This window comes from Amphimedon queenslandica, unplaced genomic scaffold, assembly GCF_000090795.2.
Source record: "Amphimedon queenslandica unplaced genomic scaffold, v1.1 AMPQUscaffold_13466, whole genome shotgun sequence".
NCBI classification, from domain to species: domain Eukaryota; kingdom Metazoa; phylum Porifera; class Demospongiae; order Haplosclerida; family Niphatidae; genus Amphimedon; species Amphimedon queenslandica.
The window spans coordinates 303,441-324,016 of NW_003546298.1; the positions used below are offsets into that span (position 1 = coordinate 303,441).

At 34.5% G+C, this 20,576-nt stretch overlaps 1 protein-coding gene across 3 annotated transcripts in view; it reads left to right on the forward strand.

Moving 5' to 3' along the window:
- Positions 1–20,576, forward strand: part of LOC105312206 (C-Jun-amino-terminal kinase-interacting protein 3-like) — a 28,679-nt gene that overhangs the window by 3,176 nt on the left and 4,927 nt on the right. For all 3 annotated transcript variants that reach the window (XM_019994761.1, XM_019994763.1, XM_019994762.1), the window contains exons 3-25: positions 357–452; positions 506–626; positions 680–750; positions 3,981–4,045; positions 4,213–4,352; positions 4,404–4,519; positions 5,363–5,400; positions 5,441–5,529; positions 7,383–7,428; positions 7,538–7,594; positions 7,661–7,787; positions 8,937–9,061; positions 9,126–9,185; positions 9,231–9,368; positions 9,728–9,801; positions 9,859–10,004; positions 10,048–10,197; positions 13,265–13,388; positions 14,416–14,515; positions 14,565–14,645; positions 14,688–14,755; positions 15,275–15,426; positions 15,485–15,656. In XM_019994761.1, the coding sequence (XP_019850320.1) occupies positions 357–452; positions 506–626; positions 680–750; positions 3,981–4,045; positions 4,213–4,352; positions 4,404–4,519; positions 5,363–5,400; positions 5,441–5,529; positions 7,383–7,428; positions 7,538–7,594; positions 7,661–7,787; positions 8,937–9,061; positions 9,126–9,185; positions 9,231–9,368; positions 9,728–9,801; positions 9,859–10,004; positions 10,048–10,197; positions 13,265–13,388; positions 14,416–14,515; positions 14,565–14,645; positions 14,688–14,755; positions 15,275–15,426; positions 15,485–15,656 (2,356 nt within the window). The remainder of the gene's footprint in view (positions 1–356; positions 453–505; positions 627–679; positions 751–3,980; positions 4,046–4,212; positions 4,353–4,403; positions 4,520–5,362; positions 5,401–5,440; positions 5,530–7,382; positions 7,429–7,537; positions 7,595–7,660; positions 7,788–8,936; positions 9,062–9,125; positions 9,186–9,230; positions 9,369–9,727; positions 9,802–9,858; positions 10,005–10,047; positions 10,198–13,264; positions 13,389–14,415; positions 14,516–14,564; positions 14,646–14,687; positions 14,756–15,274; positions 15,427–15,484; positions 15,657–20,576) is intronic.

Genomic DNA, 20,576 nt, shown 5'->3' on the forward strand with positions numbered 1-20,576 from the left:
GCTATTACATTATAAGGCATGAGAATAAAGGATTATTTCCCCTATAAAGGAATGGATTAACCACTAGCTTTACCAAAATGACGTCACGTTTAGCCACGCCCACCGACAGGAAGTAACATGGCATGAAGTAAATAAAGGCATTTTTGAAAGCTCATATCTCAGTGAATAATTTTTTTTGAACAATAGGAGTTCTCACACTTCATTAAAAAGTTCAGGCAATCATCTTTAGCCAATAAAATAAATACCTCAAGAAACCACTGCAGTTACCCTTTAAAAATGTAACTTTGCTTCCCAAGTAATTATGTACATGCACACATAGACTGTACATGCATGTACATGTGTACATGTTTTTGTAGGACCATTTAAATGCAGTTATGGAACTGACTGAAGAAAATCAGCAATTAGTGTCCAACTATGAGAAAGAGAAGCAGTACCGGAAAGAGATTGAAGAGGTTTTTTTTAATTAAAGATATTGATGATTATGGTATAATGTACTGTATTTTAGAAAGCAATTTTGATGGAAGATGCTAATGACAACGAAATTCGAACCTTGAAAGACCAAAATGCTACATTGGTGTTAGAGAACAAGTCTCTTCACAATAAATTGAGTAGTCAAACTGAACAAAGTAAATTCATAAGGCTACTTTAGTATCTGTACTACTGTGAAATGATTTTTTAGCTGAAAAACTTGATGAACGTCATGAGCAGTTGAAATTGGAATATAAAGACCTTCATGAAAAGAATTTAGAAGTGAGTTATTCCTTGTAGTAAGTGGACAGTGCATTTCCAAATTTTAAATTTCACTGAAAATTGTTTGGCTTTCATGTACATGTATGTGTATGTGTTGCTGAAAAAAGTTATAGTAAATGGTAGCACAATACTATAATTTATGTTTTTAGAAAGCTCTTCATAGTCCAATTCATTGAAAGTGATTCCTTGCACCCAGAGCTTAGCAATCCAGCCTTAAAACTGCTAATATTTCAATGCTAACTCTTGCTAGTGTTCCCCTATCTACGTCATTGCTTGACCATGCCCACTGCTTAACAAGATGGAGGACACTGGACGGGTAGCAAATTGAAACTTTGAGTCAAGATTTAGTGTGGTAATGCTATACTATATCCCGGCCAACTGAGTTTGTTTGGAAATAGAAGGAACTTGAAAAACATCATTTTCTATGCCATTGATTTTATGAGAGAACCCGCTTGCTCAGGGTTCCCAATGGCTGAAAGACCCATGACCCAAGATCCTGTGATGTGATAGTTCTGTCCTTATCCCACATTTGTATAAAAAGTTGTTGAAGTTTTTCTTGGTTTAAGTTCAGTTGGGATGTATTATCCTTTTTGATAATTTTAGCTATTTTTCAATTATTGATTAAATTGAGCCAGCCCTTTAACATTTGTATCTTGTTTTCATTTGTTCAGCTAATGTTTTCTTGTAACTATTCTCACTCCGTCAATGCTATAATACATCAAGTTCTTGAATTGTGTTACCGTAGTTCTAATATTTTGTACCTCTTATTTCTAAAATAAATTATTTTAAGCACTTTTACTTCTAAATTAATTCTAATTATTTGTTAAATTGCAGATTGTGATAATAGTTCTCTGATTTTGCCATTTCCTTCCAATTTTGACACTTGACAGCATTATACATGTACATGTATGTACATGTAACACATGGACCTGTGCTGTAAGAGGCCAAAGAGCATGTGTAACTCCAGTCATGACTTGAGCAGCACTCTGCCTGACAGATATTGCCATTAGTAGGCCTAAGTTCTTTCTAGTTTATAGCGAACAAGATTCAGATTGTGAAGATTTTTAGTCAAGCAACAAAGAAGCATCGACAGACCTACAATATCTTGTCACACTTTCTTCATAAAGTTTGCCAAAAAGGCTTAGTTTATTCTAATTATTCGTTTTCAAAATTTATTTATTTTAAAAGTGACTGTGGCAAATTTTCAGAACAATTATGGTACTCTGGTACTGAAAACCATTCTGCATTGAAGCAAATGAGTATACTACTGTTATTATTGCCTCTGGTTGCCCTGATCAGCAGTGTTCACCACCATTTTGGGTGATTTACTCGTCTAATTTCAAGCCAATGTAGCTGTTATAAGATGTTTATTGCCGTACAAGTGTGTATAATTACAGTTTTTACCTGAAAAGTTACATGTAAGTAATAATCAAGTGGGAATTTCCTCACTAATGTTAATGTAAATTCAGTAATGATGAACACCTTTGCTCACTGCAAAATCCTTATTTGATACTGTGGTGACTAGTTAGTTAGGCGGGCCTGACCCTCGCAAAGGAGGAGGGTCAGGACCAATCCAACACTCTTTTTGGTGTACACTTTTATGGCTTGGGTGGGGCTAGTCAGGTGGGCCGGCCTGACCCGCCTGACTAGTGTGGGGCTGGGTGGGGCTCAAAGCTTGCATTTGGCTATTTTAAAATGTGCTGTATGGTGCTCAGTTCTCGGGCTGAAGATGATACAAATCAGTTTCCTTCAGGCTCATTCTCTAGACTCAGTCATAGATAACCCATATGAAAGATCCTATTTTAGCAGTTCGATAGAACTAGGTCTAAATTGGCATAGATATAATTGCACATGTAAAAGATGATGAAAGGGCTTGCTTTAAATGTTTACATGAGTTAGAGAAGCTGGAAAAAATAAAAACCTCTTTAACAATTGTTAAGAAGTGCCACGGTAAAATGTTCCTAACAGCCGGATCGTTTTCGTCACCATAAACACATAACGGGCTTCTATTTCTTCTTAAAAAGACATGATAAGGTCTTATGTATTTTCCAGTGTCTCTAGAAAAGTTCTTAGACATTATCTTTGCCTTGTTTTGCTGATAGAATGTCCCATTCAAATCCACCATTTTCATTTTGACTTACATGTATGATGACTCATGATACGTCACTGCACAAATCTGTGCAGTGCTACGAAAAAGAGTGTTGGATTGGTCCTGACCCTCCTCCTTTGCGAGGGTCAGGCCCGCCTGACTAGTGACTAGTGTGCTCCATTATTAGTTGTCTTTAGGACCTTTTTGTATAAATGGATTTGCTGCAGTTGCTCTGAAAGAACGATTGGTTTTGACTCCTTTAATTTGTTTCATTTATTTGTTGCAAAGTTTTGTGACCAACAGCAAACCAACATTCATCTCTTGGCTTTGAATGAAGTGCACCTGATGGATGGTTTTCTAGATGCTTTTTAAAGTAAAGATTCTCACGACAAAATGTTGTTTACTGCCTTGCAAAATGCTCCACAGCTTTTGTAGTTATTTTTATTCCCTTTAAACCGCCAGGATTCTTTTCTTGTTCTCTGAGTTAGAGTGTACTGATTTCAGTGATTTGTCCTTCTTTCTCAATAACTTTAATCTGGCACATGCAGTGAGTGTCTTAAAATTGCTTATTGCAACTGGAGCATGTAATCAATTTCAATCATTTAGTGCATTGTCAGGCATATTTTGAAGCTTTAAGTCAGTCATACATTGTACCAAGAGTAGATAATAATTAGAGGAGAGTGTCCTACTGTGCATATACCCCTGCTTCATCACGGCGTAGAATTGAAGAGTCACATTCAGGATATTTTCAGTATTTTTGAGTAGTTATTTGAAAATAACTAGCAATAACTACTCAAACTCATTAAAAATACGGAAATATCCTGAATGTGACTCTTCAATTCTATGCTGTCATGAAGCAGACCTTATAGCCAGTAGGACACTCTCCTCTAATTATTATCTACTCTTGATTGTACACATCAATTTACATGTGTATGTACATGTAGTGAACAGTTAGTACCAAATCTGAAATCTTATGAAACATTTTCAACGTTAGTTACCATAGAACCTATACATACATGTATACACATGTACTGTTTTTTTTAATTGACAGATGCAAATGTTACACTTATGCAATATGCATGTACATGTACATATAAAATATTTATTTGGTTTTGTTTTGATTTTAAATACTAATTTCTAGTTAATAAGAAACCTTCATGGTAGAAAGGACTTCAATAAAGATGGTGGTCTATCAACTGCTGTTAGGTACTTTTACTGTGTAACTGTATATAACACATTCATGCCTTTTGTAAAGGACATACATGTATGTGCATGATGTACATGTATGCTGTTATAAACATGTATGTGCAATGATTATTCATACTGTGACATTTTCATGATGCATATGGTTTAATTGTCTTATTTTAAAATAGGAATCGGGAAGAATCTATTACATCTTATGACACTCCTGTTGTTCCTGGTTTTCAAGATTTTACTGTGTCCAAGCAGAAAAAGAAAAGACAGCAACCTAGTATTCCTGTGAAGGTAGAAGGACTTCTCTCTCCTACAGATGGTTAGATAGAGAATAAGATGGTTTGCATGATGTGTTTTTATTTTATTGCAGAAAACTTCATTGGAAATACTCCAGCTGTGCACCGTATTGATTCACCTGAGTTGGAACAAGGAAGTGAACCATTACCTTCTACTATTACTGATTTAGAACAGGAAATCAAAGAAAAGGTGCATTGTACTTGTATTTCTTTCATTTTATATCATACACAAAGCAATGTACATGCAGTACATGTACTGTACATGCACACGATGTACATGTACATGTGAATTTACTTTATGAATGTATTGTACTTACATTGTATTGTGCATGCAGTGCTGAGTATACAACTTTTAGTACTATAGTATGTGAGTCCACCACCACGAATGTATTTCATTAACTTTCTGTTTCTGTACTCATTATAATTATTATTAGTTACATACCGTAAATCCTTAAATAGAAGCCGCATTTGAATAAACGCCGGGGTAGCAATACAATTTAACTATAAATACGCAACACAGGCCTAGGAGTGACTCAGTAGTCTAGTGGATGCTGCCTGAAGTTCCAGAAGTCAAAAGCATGAGGTCACGGGTTCGAACCCTGCTCTGGGCCTAATTTTTTTAAATTTTTTATATATTTTTTCGAGATCCAAATACCATTTTAGGAAATAGACGCCCGGGCTTTTATTTAAGGAAATACGGTATACATGTACATGTACATGTGCAATGTGTACTACATATGTATACAAGCATGGACATGTTGCTTAATTTTTAAAATTATTGTGAGAGTTTATACTGTTACCTTCTTTACTTTTTACTGTTGTTGTTATCAATTTATGGTTCACTAAAACACTCAGTTCCATGCAGTATGTGTTTTTATTGATGTATTATAGTTTATTGTGTGATCTTGACATTGATAATAAAGTCAAGAATTGTTGTGCATCAGATAAGTACATGTAGTTTGCATTTGAATTTTGTACTGTACATTAATTAGTACGTCCATGTACATATACATGTACATGTATTACATTTTAGGAAGAAGATGAAACTGAGGATATCATGGACCAGCAAGGGTATGAAAAATAATATTTTTGCTTTTTTACATTTTTTTAGCTTTCTTGTAAATCCTGATGATGATGTTCCTGTTAATGAACAATCATTATTTGCTGAAATGGGAGACTCAAATGCTTTTGAATTTTCAGGCTAGTTACATGAACACTGGAACATGTACATGCATGTACAGTACATTACATGTAGTTTTTTGTGTGTCTTAGTTACATGCATGTACATGTAAATGTCATTGACAGCATTCAATTATCTCTTTATTCTCTTGCCACATTTTGCTTTCCTCTTTCACATCTATTTCTTGCCATTGTTTCTTACCATTACTTCTTTTTAATTAATTTTTATTGCAGTATAACTGCATGATCATTAGGTCGTGGATAAAAGGGACTGCATGGAAATACTTGTAAATGTTATTTGCCACATTCTTTTTAAGTATGAGGCTGCCTTGAGAGTTGAGATTTATTGTATTGTACATGTACATTAGTATGTGTACACGTCAACAGTATATGCAGCTTGCTATACAGTGTACCCTGTACAACAAAATTGCATGCTTACTCCATATGTATGTACATGTGTAAATTTCTCCTCATTGGATATTTGTATTATTTAGAAGCTTTAAAAAACATTAATTTTATCTAAATGAAATTCCTCATGCTAGGCTTTGTAATTATTTTATTGAGCTTGGCTATATCCACTCACTCATTTCCATTATCTTTTTATTTGCATGTATATTCTGTGTTACTACCGTATAGCTTGAAATTTTTGTGGGTCGATATTTTCATTGGTCGATATTTTCGTGGTTTGCTCCTAGTGGTAATTCATAGTTTAATTTTTGTGGTTGACAGTTTACATAGCCTGTAAGGGGATGGCACTTCAATGATTTCCTGGGTTTAAATTTTGTGGGAAGCCCCTTAACCATGAAAACCACGAAATTTACATTCCATGAAAATTTCAAGCTATATCATATTATAAATCTATGCACAGTAATAATGTACAACTATACTGTAACTTTTGTGGCCTCATTTCTCATTTTATTTGCTAGTCAACATGAAGGAATTTTTACATAGCAAGCTGTGTAATTAAAGGAGAATATATTTGCCTATATACCCATGCAAGTAGACCGTACACAATATTTTGACTTTATTTTCATTAATTAACATATCAATAATTACAAAATAGAGGGCTTTGAGTTTTGAAGATGGCCTTGGTCTGAATGACTATTTTCTAAATTAATTCTGTCTAACTTCACTTTATTTTAATCTGTTTTCACAACTTAAGATTTTTCTGCTCTTATTATTATTATTTCAGTTCTCTGTGTGTTTAATAACTGTTGCTTACATAAAATTTATTATTAAATTATAATTTTCTCTATTATTATTATTATTATTATTATTATTATTATTATTATTATTATTATTATTATTATTATTATTATTATTATTATTATTGCTATTATTATTATTATTATTCTACCATGCCTAGTTGCAATTGATGAATCAGATTGCAGAATACCAGATTTCTAAATTTATTAGATACCTCCCAGGAACACTTAGAAACCTCCCGTGAACACTTAGAAACATGGCGCTTTATGCTTATGCTCTTATTAGTCCATTTGTCAAGCTTTGTTGATTCTATGTATGTCAACTGTGGTCTTATTATCAGCATCTGGTAGTTGTTTTCAAATCTCATGATAGAAGTTGGTTATACACCTCGGTATTGGTTTCTATGGTATTTATTAACCTCCCTACTGCATCACTAGGTTAACAAATACCAAGAAACCTCTACCTCGGTGTGTAACCTGTACTTAAACTCCCTTATTTTAATTTTTTATTGTCAAAAATTTATGTACATATACACATGTTATGGTCAAGGAAAGTTAACATTTAAAACAATTTTGGATACTGTGTACATGTACTTCAACTTCTAGGTATTTGAAATTATGCTTTAAAAGTTTACTTACTAAATTATTTTGCTTCTTTTACTGTTTTAGGCCTTGATGACATATTGTTGGAGAACAAACAACTTCATAATGAAAAGTATGTTTCATGATTCATGTACATGTACATGTACACTACTTTTATTTCATGACCATGTACATGTACATGTACATGTATGATTGTTATGCATGTATGTACATGTATTCAGGGAAGACTTGTCAAAGCAGCTGGAAGCCCTGAATAAGAAAGTCATTGACTTGGAAATGTGAGTATTATTGTTGTGTTTTGATGTTAAGAATGCATTGTACATGTGTTGTTGACTTACATCTAGGAATAAAAATGAACTGATTATTGCAAAAGAGGATTTTTCTGAGAGATTAGCCTTAGCTAATGATGAAGTTAAGAAACTAAAGAAGGAAATTCATGATAATAAAGAAGAGCTTAGACAAATGAGTGATGTAAGTGCCCTTTTTTGATACAGTGGTAGCGTAATATATGGTAGTTAACCTTGCTATGCATAGGCATACATGTAAATGAGCTATGGTATGAGTAAGTATAATGTATGTGACTAATATGCAGGCATACAGTATATATGTATTTTCCAGTGTAATGGATTTTAAGGAGCAGTATGCTATGCTAGAATAAATGGTATAATCAGTAATATCCTTATTAGTGAAACAGTTAAATTATCGAAAGAAATAGTGATAAACTAAAATTTAATAGGTTAGCTCCTCTATCAACAGAAAGTAGCTGCCAATTCTTAAAGAAATAACTAAATCTCTATTTGAGTGATGTAACATGAGCATAATGAAGAACAGGCCTAGCTGCATTGGCAATGACTGAAGGCATAATGGAATATGAGTAATTTTTGGGCATAATAGCATTTATATATAACTCATCCTGAATCAAACTGAATCAAACTGCTCATCATCTCAAAACTTCTTTTCCTACTTTTATGGGACTAATTTTTGCTTGTGAGAGCTTTAATCTTTGTAAGGTGGAGAAAGCTTGCAAACTTGAAGCAAGGAGTTAACTTTTTGTTTTAGGAGCTGCAGAATTTGTTGTTGCATCATAAAAAATTAACAAAATTTAACTTCAAAATTTATGTGTGGATTGTCTTTTACTATTCTTTTTTTTTGCTATGAGATACACATGTAAACTGTCCTTGGTCAAATACAGCCTATTGAATCTCAGTAGTGAAGGCAGCCAGTATTTTATAACTGGCAAGACATCTGCATGCAACTAGTATTGCCTACATGTACTTAATGCGTCAAAAGAGTTTTTAAAACTTTGAAAAAGTAGTAAAATCTCAAGCTTTTGAGTTCCTAACTGTGCATGTTTAGCCATGTTTCTATTTGAATCCACATCTTCAATTAGTACTACTAGTGATATATTTCAACATTATAGCAAATAAATGAAATATTTTTTGTACTGAGAGTATGAAATGCAATAAGTGCCCTTAACTGAAATTTTTGATTTTAATAACTTTATGAGCATGTACATGTACATTGTAAATGTAATTGTGTTGTTCTTGCCTTTTTTTTTGTATGCATTAATGTAATATACATGTACATGTACTTACAAGTGTTTGTGTTTCTTTGCTATAGAATATTAAGGTGGGCCAGCCTACTGGCTCTGAAGGCCTTCGCATTAGCAGATTAGAGATTGCTAAAGTTTTACGAGAGAGAAATGAATGGAAGGAAAAATACTTCTCCTTGTTGGAGCAAGTTAGGTATGCTTTAGTTTCACGCTGTGGTTTTTGCATGCTTTAATGTCTATTTTATTTGATCTAATAGAATGAATGATGAACTTTATTTGTTTAAACGGAAGGACAAGAAGTCTCGATGGGTTGACTAGTGGGTTTAGTTTAATTATTTGATTTTTTTAAATTAATTTTTTAGCTTTACAGCACTTTTTAGTTCAACAAGGAGGAGACAGCTTGAACAGTCGTTAATAGAAAGCTCCCCTCATAGGCCTATTCTTGCAGCAGGCACTGTATCTACTAATGAGGGTGGTGATATTCTCACTCAGGAAGACTTGTGAGTACCTGTACAAATACATAAACTTTGATCTGCTGCATACATGTACATGTATACATCTTCTTTGTACATATACATGTATTAGTTGTGACACAGTAAAGAGTGATAATGAGTTATGGTTTATTTTGAGTTGCAAAAACTGTCTGAATAGATGTACATGTATGTACATGTATATTCTGAATCACGTTACCAGCCATTTGTCTATATCTTTGTGAGCAGTACTGGTACTATTCAGATACAGTAAAGTGTACAGTTGTGGGAATTTAACTTTGGCTAATGTTTAATGTTATGCTTGCCGTTGATTTACGTGTACATTTACATTTAACTCAATAAATTTAATGTTTTATAACTTTTATTAGACCTGTATATGATGGTGCTGGTTATGCTAAAACTAAAGTTATTCCTACGTTAAAGAGAGTTGGAAAGAAGGAAGGTACTTGTAAGAATAGTACTTTATTGTAAGGAAACAATTTTTATCTTATACACGCAGATGAGGTTTATTTGACTTCAGTTAGTTGGGTTATTCCAAATATGCCTGACATGTCTCCTTCTGGTTCACCAGTTCCTCCTCTAATACATGCATCTCCTAATATTAATACGTGTAGACCCATGAGCTTTCAAGATGAAGGAGCAAAAGTAGAGTCTATCATTTACATAATACATTACTGTACAACTATAGATACTATGTGCAACAGCTGTCAATAATGCTTCATTCTTGAAAGATTGTTCTAATGCTCTCTCTGTTCCTAAAAACACTGAGTTTTCCACTTCAGAAGATAGCAGTATGAGCCTTGTTTGGATTTGCACTGGGACTAGTGACCTCACAAAGGTCAGTGTTACTTTCACAGTGTTTTTTATGTACGTGTAGATGCACATGTACTGTATGTACATGTAGCCAGAGCTGAGGTGAAGTCCTTTTGTTAAGAAATTTGACTTTGTGTCAATTGGGCTCAATAGAATTTTTATGTTAAAGTGACTTTATCTCAGTAATTGTGTAGTTGTACATGTATACATGTACATGTATGTACATGTTCATGTACGGAAGATTTCAGGGCAAAGTTCATATGTACATTGTACATGTGCCTACAGTATTGAAACACTTATATAAGTGCAGTTGCAAGTATTGCTTGCAGTTTATATTGGTGCGTATACATGTACATGTGTACATGTATGTTATTCATGTGTATGTACATGTACTTGCCTAAAGGTACTCTATAGTCTGTCTTTGCTATTGTTGTTCTGGGCCCATGCTACAAGTAGTAATTGTATGAATTTCTATGTTCGTAGTGATACAGGATAGGGATATCCTTTCTTTAATACTACCCATTCTATTGAGGAGAGGTGTACAATGAGACGCATTGGACATGTACTGTACATGTACATGTACCTGGCTCTTTCTTAGGAGTTACTTCTAAGGGGGAGCATTGAATTCCCTCCTGGGTACAGGCCATCCCGCAGTTACTTCTTTCTTGAAGCACCACGTGGTCTCTTCCGGATGTTTGGTGACAGATTCCTGATTATAGAGAGACAATTACTGCCCTCAGTACCCTGTGCCATTACATGTATCTTGGAAACTGATTTAAAAGCCATGGGTTGTATCATTGATAATGTACTGCTCTGTCTCTCACGTCTTTACTTTGGCATGAGTGGAACCAGTCCTCGATGTAGAGATAGGATACAAGGCTTGAGTGTCCTCGAAAAATTTGTTTTGGTTAGCCCAATTAATGATGGACCCCGTCCGATTACCTCTTGGTGACCTAGATCTGCTTCTTTTGTTAGATTTAGATCCTCTACATCTTTTTGAAGATTGTGGAATCTGTCATTGAGTTTGTCCAATTTTTAGCAACTGCTCTAGAGACTTTTTTTCAGTATGTGCTTGCTGAGACTATCGTCACACGTGGTGAGCTAAGAAAAAAGCCAAGGAAGATGGCAATGATGCAGGCATGGCATGTGGCGAATTGGCGGTCAAAGAGTTATTAAACTTAGTCATTTAACTACAAACTAGCTGTGAGTTTAGAAAACTGGCCAAGCACAGTTAATGTGTGAAGCTGAGCTTTCTGTTATTTAATCTCTATGTAACTTTTTGACCACATTAACAAGGAACAACTACAAATAATGAAGCTTCTAATGCTTGTTTCCCCCTTTGGATAGCAGCGCTTTGAATGAACTTTAAACCTGTCTAGCCCAAATAAGAACTTACCCTCACAGGAATAAGCAGTGTTCACCACTTTTGAAAGGATAAGCTGCCACAAATTGTACCATCTCCTTTACCACTACTTCTGGCAGCTGGTTGCTGGCTTTGTTTTTCTCTTGCACCCCTCATCATTGTTCATGATGCTGTTTAGTCTTGAACACCTCAAAAATCTCCACTGTAGAGATGAAAGAGAACAATGAGAAGTTAGGAGAGAACTAAGTTTTTGATCTCAGAGATCAAATTGGGAAATAGAACTTGGGACTAGAAGTTGTTCAACGTGGCTATAGTCTTGTGACCACCTGAGCTTCACTTAATCTTACCAATCTTTTTTAACTATATGCTTAAACTCCAATGTTGATTTCACCAAATATCCTGTTTCATATCTCTAGAAAGACTAATCGAGTGAAGCCCTTACTTATGAGAATTCCAGTATGTATACATACATATACGTTTGTGGGCAAGACTGGAGGTGTGGCTGGAGAGCAGAACCCCTCAATGTTTTACATTCATTCTAGTGTTGACTGTTTCAAACTTTTTGTACACCATACTTGTAGACTCTAAGATCATGCTTTAGGTATGGTTACTATAATTGCATGATTGGTCTATGTCATGAACTCGTTCAATTTTTGAAGTGGTTGTCCTGAGCACCTCTGAACGCTATAGGCAAAACTACAGTATGCGTACCCATGGGTCTTTGTGTAGTCAATTTCAGTTGATTTGGCACAGGCATGACCCTTATAACTTTTTATTATTCATGCTAGCTACCTGAAACTTAGTGTAGCTGCAAAACCAGTTGTTTTGAAAATGTGTACTATTTTTTGGATCTCTAGGTACTCTGGAAGGTTCTGAATGGGTTCCTCTACTCTAATTTGAAGAGAGCCGCCATGATAAATCAATACGTGCATGCTACATCATACTCGTGAATTCATTAGCATTTCATTATTATTAATGTTTTTGTATGAAATAAAAGGAAACAGATGAGTTCCTCTAGAAAAGGTAGTATTCAACTAGCAGACTTACATGTACGTGTATATTGCTTGAAAGAATTTGCTATATCCTGTTAATTCTTCATTAGCGTCAACTGTGGTTGCTCTCTTTTGTATCTGAGGTCTTTATTAGCTTTATAACAGAAAAGGTCCAGTCATTGTTCATTAAATGTCCAAGGCGAGGATAAATCAAGCACAAAAACATATCAGAAGTAAAGAAAGCCTCCATTAAAGAGCTTGCTTGAACTCTGCTACCATTTAGGTGTGGCTAAGAGTGATGTTTTATTGGTGTAAAACTTGATTTTATATAAAATTGACTTTACTATTTATGATGGGCACTGATGCTAACTTACTATGTAACTGTTCTTATGGTCAAATGTTTGATTTATAAGTACTGTGAAGACAAAGTGCTGAAGCACAAGCAGAAATTTGTGTAGACTAAGTGTGTGAAACCAATGAAGCTCTTCCAGAAATTGATTACGTTTTCCTGCTTTATAGGGTTTCTAGCCTTATAAATGCATTTAAAGTATCTGCAGCTGTTATGATGTTGTATTGCCATTAGTAATGTTTTGACTTTCTTCTCTTCCAGTCTTAGCTTGAGTACCTTTCTAAGACAAATCAAACTACTTGTACATGTAAAAGCTATGCAATTATAACTGAGAAAGCATTCATTATCACTTAGGTTGACACCAGATATAAATTATTGTTTACTTTAGGTAAGTGTCCTAGACACTGCTGCTGTTGGAGAAGTTTTGGAAACTTTTGCTGTGTGCAGTACACCTATTGTTTGCATGTCAGCTATCCCTTCGTTTGATGATAAAGATCCTGATGTTCTTTCTAGTAAGTTTGTTTTTGTTGAATCACTGTATTTGCCTGTTTATTTAACTCTTTATGCAACTACTTGTAAATTGCTTTTTGAATACATGTATTTGTTTTATTGGTAGAGCAAGTGGTTGAATTTAAAAATATTATGATAATTGTTTTCACAACCTTTCATGCATAGCTATTTTTTTCATCAAGACTTACAGTGAAGATCAGGGCCATGTTAACTTTGATACTCAACTACATGTACATACTACAACATACGCTTTGCATTAAGTATGTGCCTAACAATTACATTAGTGTTTAACTTATAGGTAACGCTTGGTTTATACCATTATAATGTCATGTTACATATACATGTATATGTAGATTGCATGTGGGTGAGAACATTTATAGAAACAACCGGGAGCTTGTCCCCCATGTCATAAGAACAAGGCGTTTGCTTCCCAGTGAGTGAAAGTGCATGATATAGTGTGAAAAAGTCTAAGATTAGAGACTGTCAACTGGCCATTATGAATGTAGTACATGTAGTTTTGATGAGTAAGTACATGTATCTTTTGATTGCTTTACGAATGAAGTATTAATTTGCATGCTGTTGCAGTTGCTTTTATTGTTTCGACTTGCCAATTAATTACTGTAGTACATGTAGTTTTAAAAAATACTGTATAGTGAGAAAGTTTCATGGCCCAAAATTTTTACATTTTCATCCAAAAATCTATTTCAGGGTTTTAATTTTCACAGTTGTCTGCCTTTTGGCCATGTTGAACAGTATAAATCGATTTTTCAGATTTTATTTACATAAATTTTGAATAATTTGTAAAATTTACAAATATTTTGGGCCATGAAAAACTCTAGCTATATGGTAAATACATGTATGTCTTGACTGCTTACTGTACAAGATACTAATTTGCATGCTGTTGCATATGCTCTTGTTACTTATGCACCACATACTTGCCAATTAAAAGTGTTATGCGACCACTTCATTGATAATGCTTTGTATTATTTTGCTGATTGTGCCTTTTTGACATGTATTTGTAACATGTAGGTTTGTCCACGAAAGTAAAAAAATCAACAGGACAAACTGGCTCTAAGGAAAGACCTTCTTCTCAGTATGCTACTATTTGGATGGGATCAGAATCTGGAGTGTATGTTGTTAACATTGCTAAATAAGAATTTCGTGGTAAATACTTGTAGTTTATATGTACATTCTGCTTTGTCACAATGGAAGAAATGTTTGCATGCTGATAGGCTTCCTGCTGGTATTCAGGGCATTGTGTAAGTTGCATATAAATCATAAAATAAATTGATAATTTGCAGGCATTCTAAAGGAAAGGTGTTTCTTTTGCTTCAAAATGCCACTTTAGCTGTTTTTATGAGATATTCAGGTACATTCATGCATGCATCTGATATTGAAAAATGCATGCAACATTTGTGCATGTACATGTACATGTACATAAGTCTACATACATGTTTGTGGACTGAGGCTATTGTAAATAGAAAGTTATTCATAGAACTTCCTTTTTCTACTTTTGCTACAGTCTTTGGCTAAGAATATTAATGGGAGTTACACATGTACATGTGCATACAAATTTATAGGGAATGTTTATTGCTTTCATTGTTCTGGCAATCTACATGTACATAATTTCCCTGTCTATTTACTTACAAGTACTTGTATTGTACACTTTACATGTAGTTTACTTCTATGTTTATTATGTACATACTGTGTATATGGATTATAATGAAACTAAACCATATTTGTACATGTACATGTATTTACATGTATGTGTACAGTATGTGTCATTATACTCATTGCCAAATATTGCAACTTCAGCATTAAGCTTATGTCTGATCATTTGAAGTTTTATTTTGGTATAGTTTATACACTAAGATATTTTTTTGTTTAGATGGTGAATGGGATTGGGATAATTATGAATTGGTTCCTATTGCTCAGAAAAAGAACTTGCCTGTAACTGCATTGGCTACAGTTAAATATAATGTATGGTGTGCAATTGGCAACACCATTCATGTGTTACATTCACATTCACTTCGAAATGAGGTTCGTCTATTTTTAACAATATACAGTAGCTCCATTTGATTAAAAAAATTATTTTTAGGCTAACTTTACTGTTCATTCATGGAAGAATGCTGAAGTACAGCAACTATTATCTGTTGGTGAGGGTGTTTGGGTTGTTTTTAAACGGGATTCTGTCTTGCGGCTTTTTAATGCAACCTCTTTTACGCATATGCAGGATTTAGATATTGCTCCATCAGTTCACAAAATTATAGGTAATTTTATATTGGCACCAGTTTCTCTTTCTGTATACAGTATATGCATGTACACGAGTGGATAATTATTTAGGAAAGTGTCTAACCTACCCATATTCAGTGATAACACAGTGTGTATGTTTACATTCTTTTTTTATAAGTATACAGAGTTTATCTCAGTAATCTTCAAATTAATAGGTGTGGTTTATAAAATGGCGCTTGAAGCATGCAGGTAACTTTAAAACATATTCATGTATCTCCAGTCTGAGGATCATGCAGTGCAAGAAACAAGCAGAAACAGACAGGAATATGTTCTTTTAATAGTTGGCTATTGCTTAAGCTTTCTGACTTGGAATCAATATAAGGACGCAAGAATGGCTACTTGGTGCTAATCACCATGCTATCTAAACACACGTCTCACATATTATAGGCGCATTGAACACTCCTTGAATAATTATCCACTCTTGATGTAGATGTAATTGATTCTTGTAGTTGTACTTGTACAGTAGTGCACAGAACATGAATTTGTGTATAAACCAATGGTGCAAACTACCATCTTCCCTCTTGTGATGTCACGCGTGACCACACCCAAATTTGCTAAACAGGCTGCAGAAATGAAGAAGTAAATTATGCATGTGTAAAGCAGTTTTTCTCCAGGAAAGAGCCATTATTTTTATCCAAAAGTATTTTTGCAAGTCATTCTATACCATAATGAAAATGTTTTTGGATTCAATCACAACCCTATTTTTCATGTCAGTTGCCGTTTGAAATGCTCTTTCAGAACTTAAAGGTGCTTGTCTTGGCTGTCTTTGTTCTCCTAGTTCTTTAGTGCTGTCACTCTTTGCTTTTCAAAATCCATTTAGGATGTTCTTTGCTCCATTTCATTGTGGAACAACTGTCTGTTGCTGGCATTGTGCTCTCTTCTACTTGTGGTTTGCACATGCACAGTGATAGAGCAGTGCACTACTGATGCAAAACTAGAGCTTCTTAGGTTTTTTATTTTTGCAGTGTACTGTATATGCATATAAATTGTACAGGTACATGTTCATGCACAGCACTGGACAGGTGCAAGTGGACAAACAAACTAGTGTAAGTGTGTGCTTTAACTTGCGTGTATAGTTTTATGCCTGTAATGTGTAATGTACATCATTTGGTTGATATTAGTACATGATACACTATACACTAACAACATACTCACTAGATAGTGCACTAATCATACATGCACCATGCACTCACAATGCACTCACAATGCACTCACTATACAGTTTAGGCTATCATGACTACTTTTTAGTTTACATAGTGTGTGTATCATGTGTGTATAGTTTATCTTAGTTTGCATAAGCTGCGTTTGTCAACTTGCAGGTCTCCAGTGCTGTATGTCGGTATAAAGTGTTCTATTTGTCTAAGTTAAAAATTATGGAAGCATATGTTAGTAATATTTTGTGCTATTTTGAGTTTGAGATTTGCTTAGTTTGGTTTACATCTGTTTATGTAAAGTGATTAATAGACAATACTACTTTTTAGCTGCAGTATTTTTGTAACTCAGTTATGCCATACTTTCATTGAGCATTGCTGCGTTTTGTGCGAGACAAATTTTTCTTACACATTAAAATTGCAAATTGTTAATTTTTTGTGAATTGTTTGAAATCGTGATATTTTGCTAAAAATATAAACCTTTGTACAAATTGTTTCCCTGCATGCTTACAATTTATGTACAGTTGATATACTAGGTGTAATGTAGTATGTTTCTGTTGATTGTTGCCTTGTTTAAATGTGCTTTTAAGGTCATTTATGATACAAGACTTAAGCAGAAGCTCTTAGCTCTTTCTTCCCCAATCAAAGTTTGTTTTTATGCTGTATTGATAGTTTAGCACCAGGTGTTAGATCCCATAAGTAGGACAGAATGATATCCTTTGAGGTACTGTGTGACGTTCACATTTGATAAAATACTTTCTCCTTAACATGTAATGCATCTTGATTTCTTAGTTTTGACACCTGTTGGTAAGTAAAGCAACTAAAATATTATTCAGAGAAAATTATGATTTTATCAAAAAATTATTTTTTAATTTTTAGCTGGGGCAACAAGTCAGTAGTCTAAATTATTGTTGAGTAATGTCTTGAGTATAGATGTGCTTCTTTCTTACATGATATTTTCTGCCATGTCTTTACTGTTGATGATTTATTGTCACACTTCTCTAGTTGTTATGATAGCTGCAGCTTGTTACTGTTAGATGCATAATGCCACACTGTATTCCTGCAACTGCTCTTATTTTTGGGACAAGCAATGTACAGTAGAGTGCTTCAAAAAAGCTAAGTAGTGAAAGTAGAGCACAGTAGGAATGAGAACTTCATAGGTAGTTAATTGGTAGTTATTTTACTTTGCTACTCTTCGCTGCGCTACGCACAGAATGTACTGCAGTACCGGTTAGTCACATGTTCTGTAGTATTAAGCACTCACGTGCTCTAGAGGCTCTCAAAGGACTTGTAGATGCTTCTCTTGGTTGTTTGTGCCCTCCAAGTTCATCTCTACTGCTGCTTTCTGCTTTTAGGAGCCTGTTTAAGACAATCTTCGCTCGATTCTACTGTCAAGCTACTGTTTGCTACTGACCACTTGCGCTACTATTACTGTCACATTGTGCATGTGCAACGAAGAGCGCTGAACTACCTACGCTACAGTAGAGTAACTGTGGAGTAGCTACTTAGCTTTTTTAAAGCACTGTACTGTATGCCATAGTTGTTTCTATTCCCATATAGAAAAAAACATGGTTGCAGCATGGTGGTGGCAACCTTGTAACAGAATTGTTGTTATAAGGTGGTCACTACCTGGCCACAAGGCACATCACCTTGTAAAAACCCAGAAATTGATACATTTCCGACTTGTGTCAACCTTGTAGCGACCTTTGACAATTTTCTCACATAGTACAATAAATTATATAGAATAACTATAATCTGAAGGACTATCAACACATAATTAACACTGTCATCCTAATCCCATATAGTTTGAATTAATTTCTAGATACTTCATGTATTTATGATACTTTTATATGTATCTAATGTATATACAATGTATGTGGATGTAGATTAATGTTATTTTTATTGACTTGTAAAAGTGCTGGTCAATGGTTTCCTTATATGTTGTAGGAATAGCTTCATATCATCATGGGGCCCACTTAATGAAACCTCGGTTTTCTGTCAACCTTTGGACAACCTTGTCACAAGGGTGTTATGTTTGTAACACATTAGTCACAACTTTAGCACTTTTATACAAGGGTGTTACCAGGTTACTACAACCTTGTGAGGTTGTGAACCGGTTATAGCAAGCTTGGAATTTTTATATGGGTTAGTAACGCAGTACTGCAGTGGCGTTACTAAGTAGGATTTACCCAGAAACAATATGGCTTCCACAACTTTTGCAGCCTTGTTATACTGGAAAACGAGCTCTTGTGCTTACCAGACTTCTTGGAGGACCTTATTTTTACTTGAGGACTCCATTAGTACCACTATCATGGCTCTACATCTTGTCTAAGAAGAGTGTCAAAAATTAGCAAACTGGCCGTTTTGTTCAGTCCACTAATTTTTGTCTTCATCATCTCCTGTCAATCAGTTAAGCATGGGTATCGTGATCTTTGGCCAATGCTATGGGGCTAATTTTACACCATTCTGCTTTGACTATCCATGTGAAAGTCCACAACTTTTCAAATAACTATAGCAATGAGATAAAGTTGCTTTCTATCTATTACCGACAGTCTATTGTACGTCATTCTGCCATTTTGTTAATTACAAGAAACATTTACTTCAATATTTGTGTGTGGTCGTGCATTGTCAGATCTGCAGATATGGCAGTTTCTTTACCTATCTATGCTTGGATCAACTGCAATACTTGTAGGAGGTTTCAGGCTTCCAAATTCAACTACGAGAAGGTATTTAATCGTAGATATTATTGTCTTATTGCAATAAATGATTAATAATTTCAAAACACAAACAATAGTTATGTTAAGCAAATAAAGCAATGATCATGAACTTGACAGCAGGAACAACACAGGACAGGATTGCAAGGAAAATGGGTACTCTCAATTCTTGTTGAACAAGGACTCGTATCAACGCTACTATTAAATTTTGCTTTCACTAAATACTGATCAGTATACAATTTCTTCAGCATAGCTATTCACCACAATGGCAATGGACACCATCTGAAGAAATTTCATAAAAATCAACACAAACAAGAACATTAAAGACACAAAAACAAGATCAAGAATTATTCTAAAGCAAGTTTGTAAAAAAGTAATGGAAGAAAGGGCATATAGGATTCTGAACGACTGACTATCCATACCAATGAAAATCCAAAATGAAAATCCTACTCTCGTGACGCAAATTCTACTCTATATTACAAGGTGATTTCTAATTACTTACAAAATAATATTGAAAATGCAATATAGTGACACTAGTGTAGGATTTTTTTTGGTATGGATCGATACTGGATAGTCAGTCATTCAGAATCCTACTTCCCCTTGTTTCCATTATTTTTTTTACGAAATTGCTCTGTGATCCTACTCGATCTTTTTTTAATTTTTATGCTCTTGTAATATTAATAACACAGTAGCATTGTTAAATAGGATTTATTCCAAAACAATGTGTTTGCTGCCACAACTTTTGTAGCCTTGCTATAGACCAGTTGGCGCTAAGTATATTCATAGAATTTTAAGTATGTTCATTGTGATACCGTAAACAAAGTAAAATTTTCCTGCCGCCATTGTGGAGTCCTACTTCCAATGGTTGTCTATGGAGTGACCGTGAAAAGAGCTTTTTCTCCAAAAACTGCTCTATTTATTTGTTATGGCAATCTTGCTACTGCTTACTAACCATCTTCCAGTGTCTATTGTGGGCTCATGGACTTTAATAAGTGCCACTAGGACCTATAGAAGCAAAGATATTGCTTTCTCC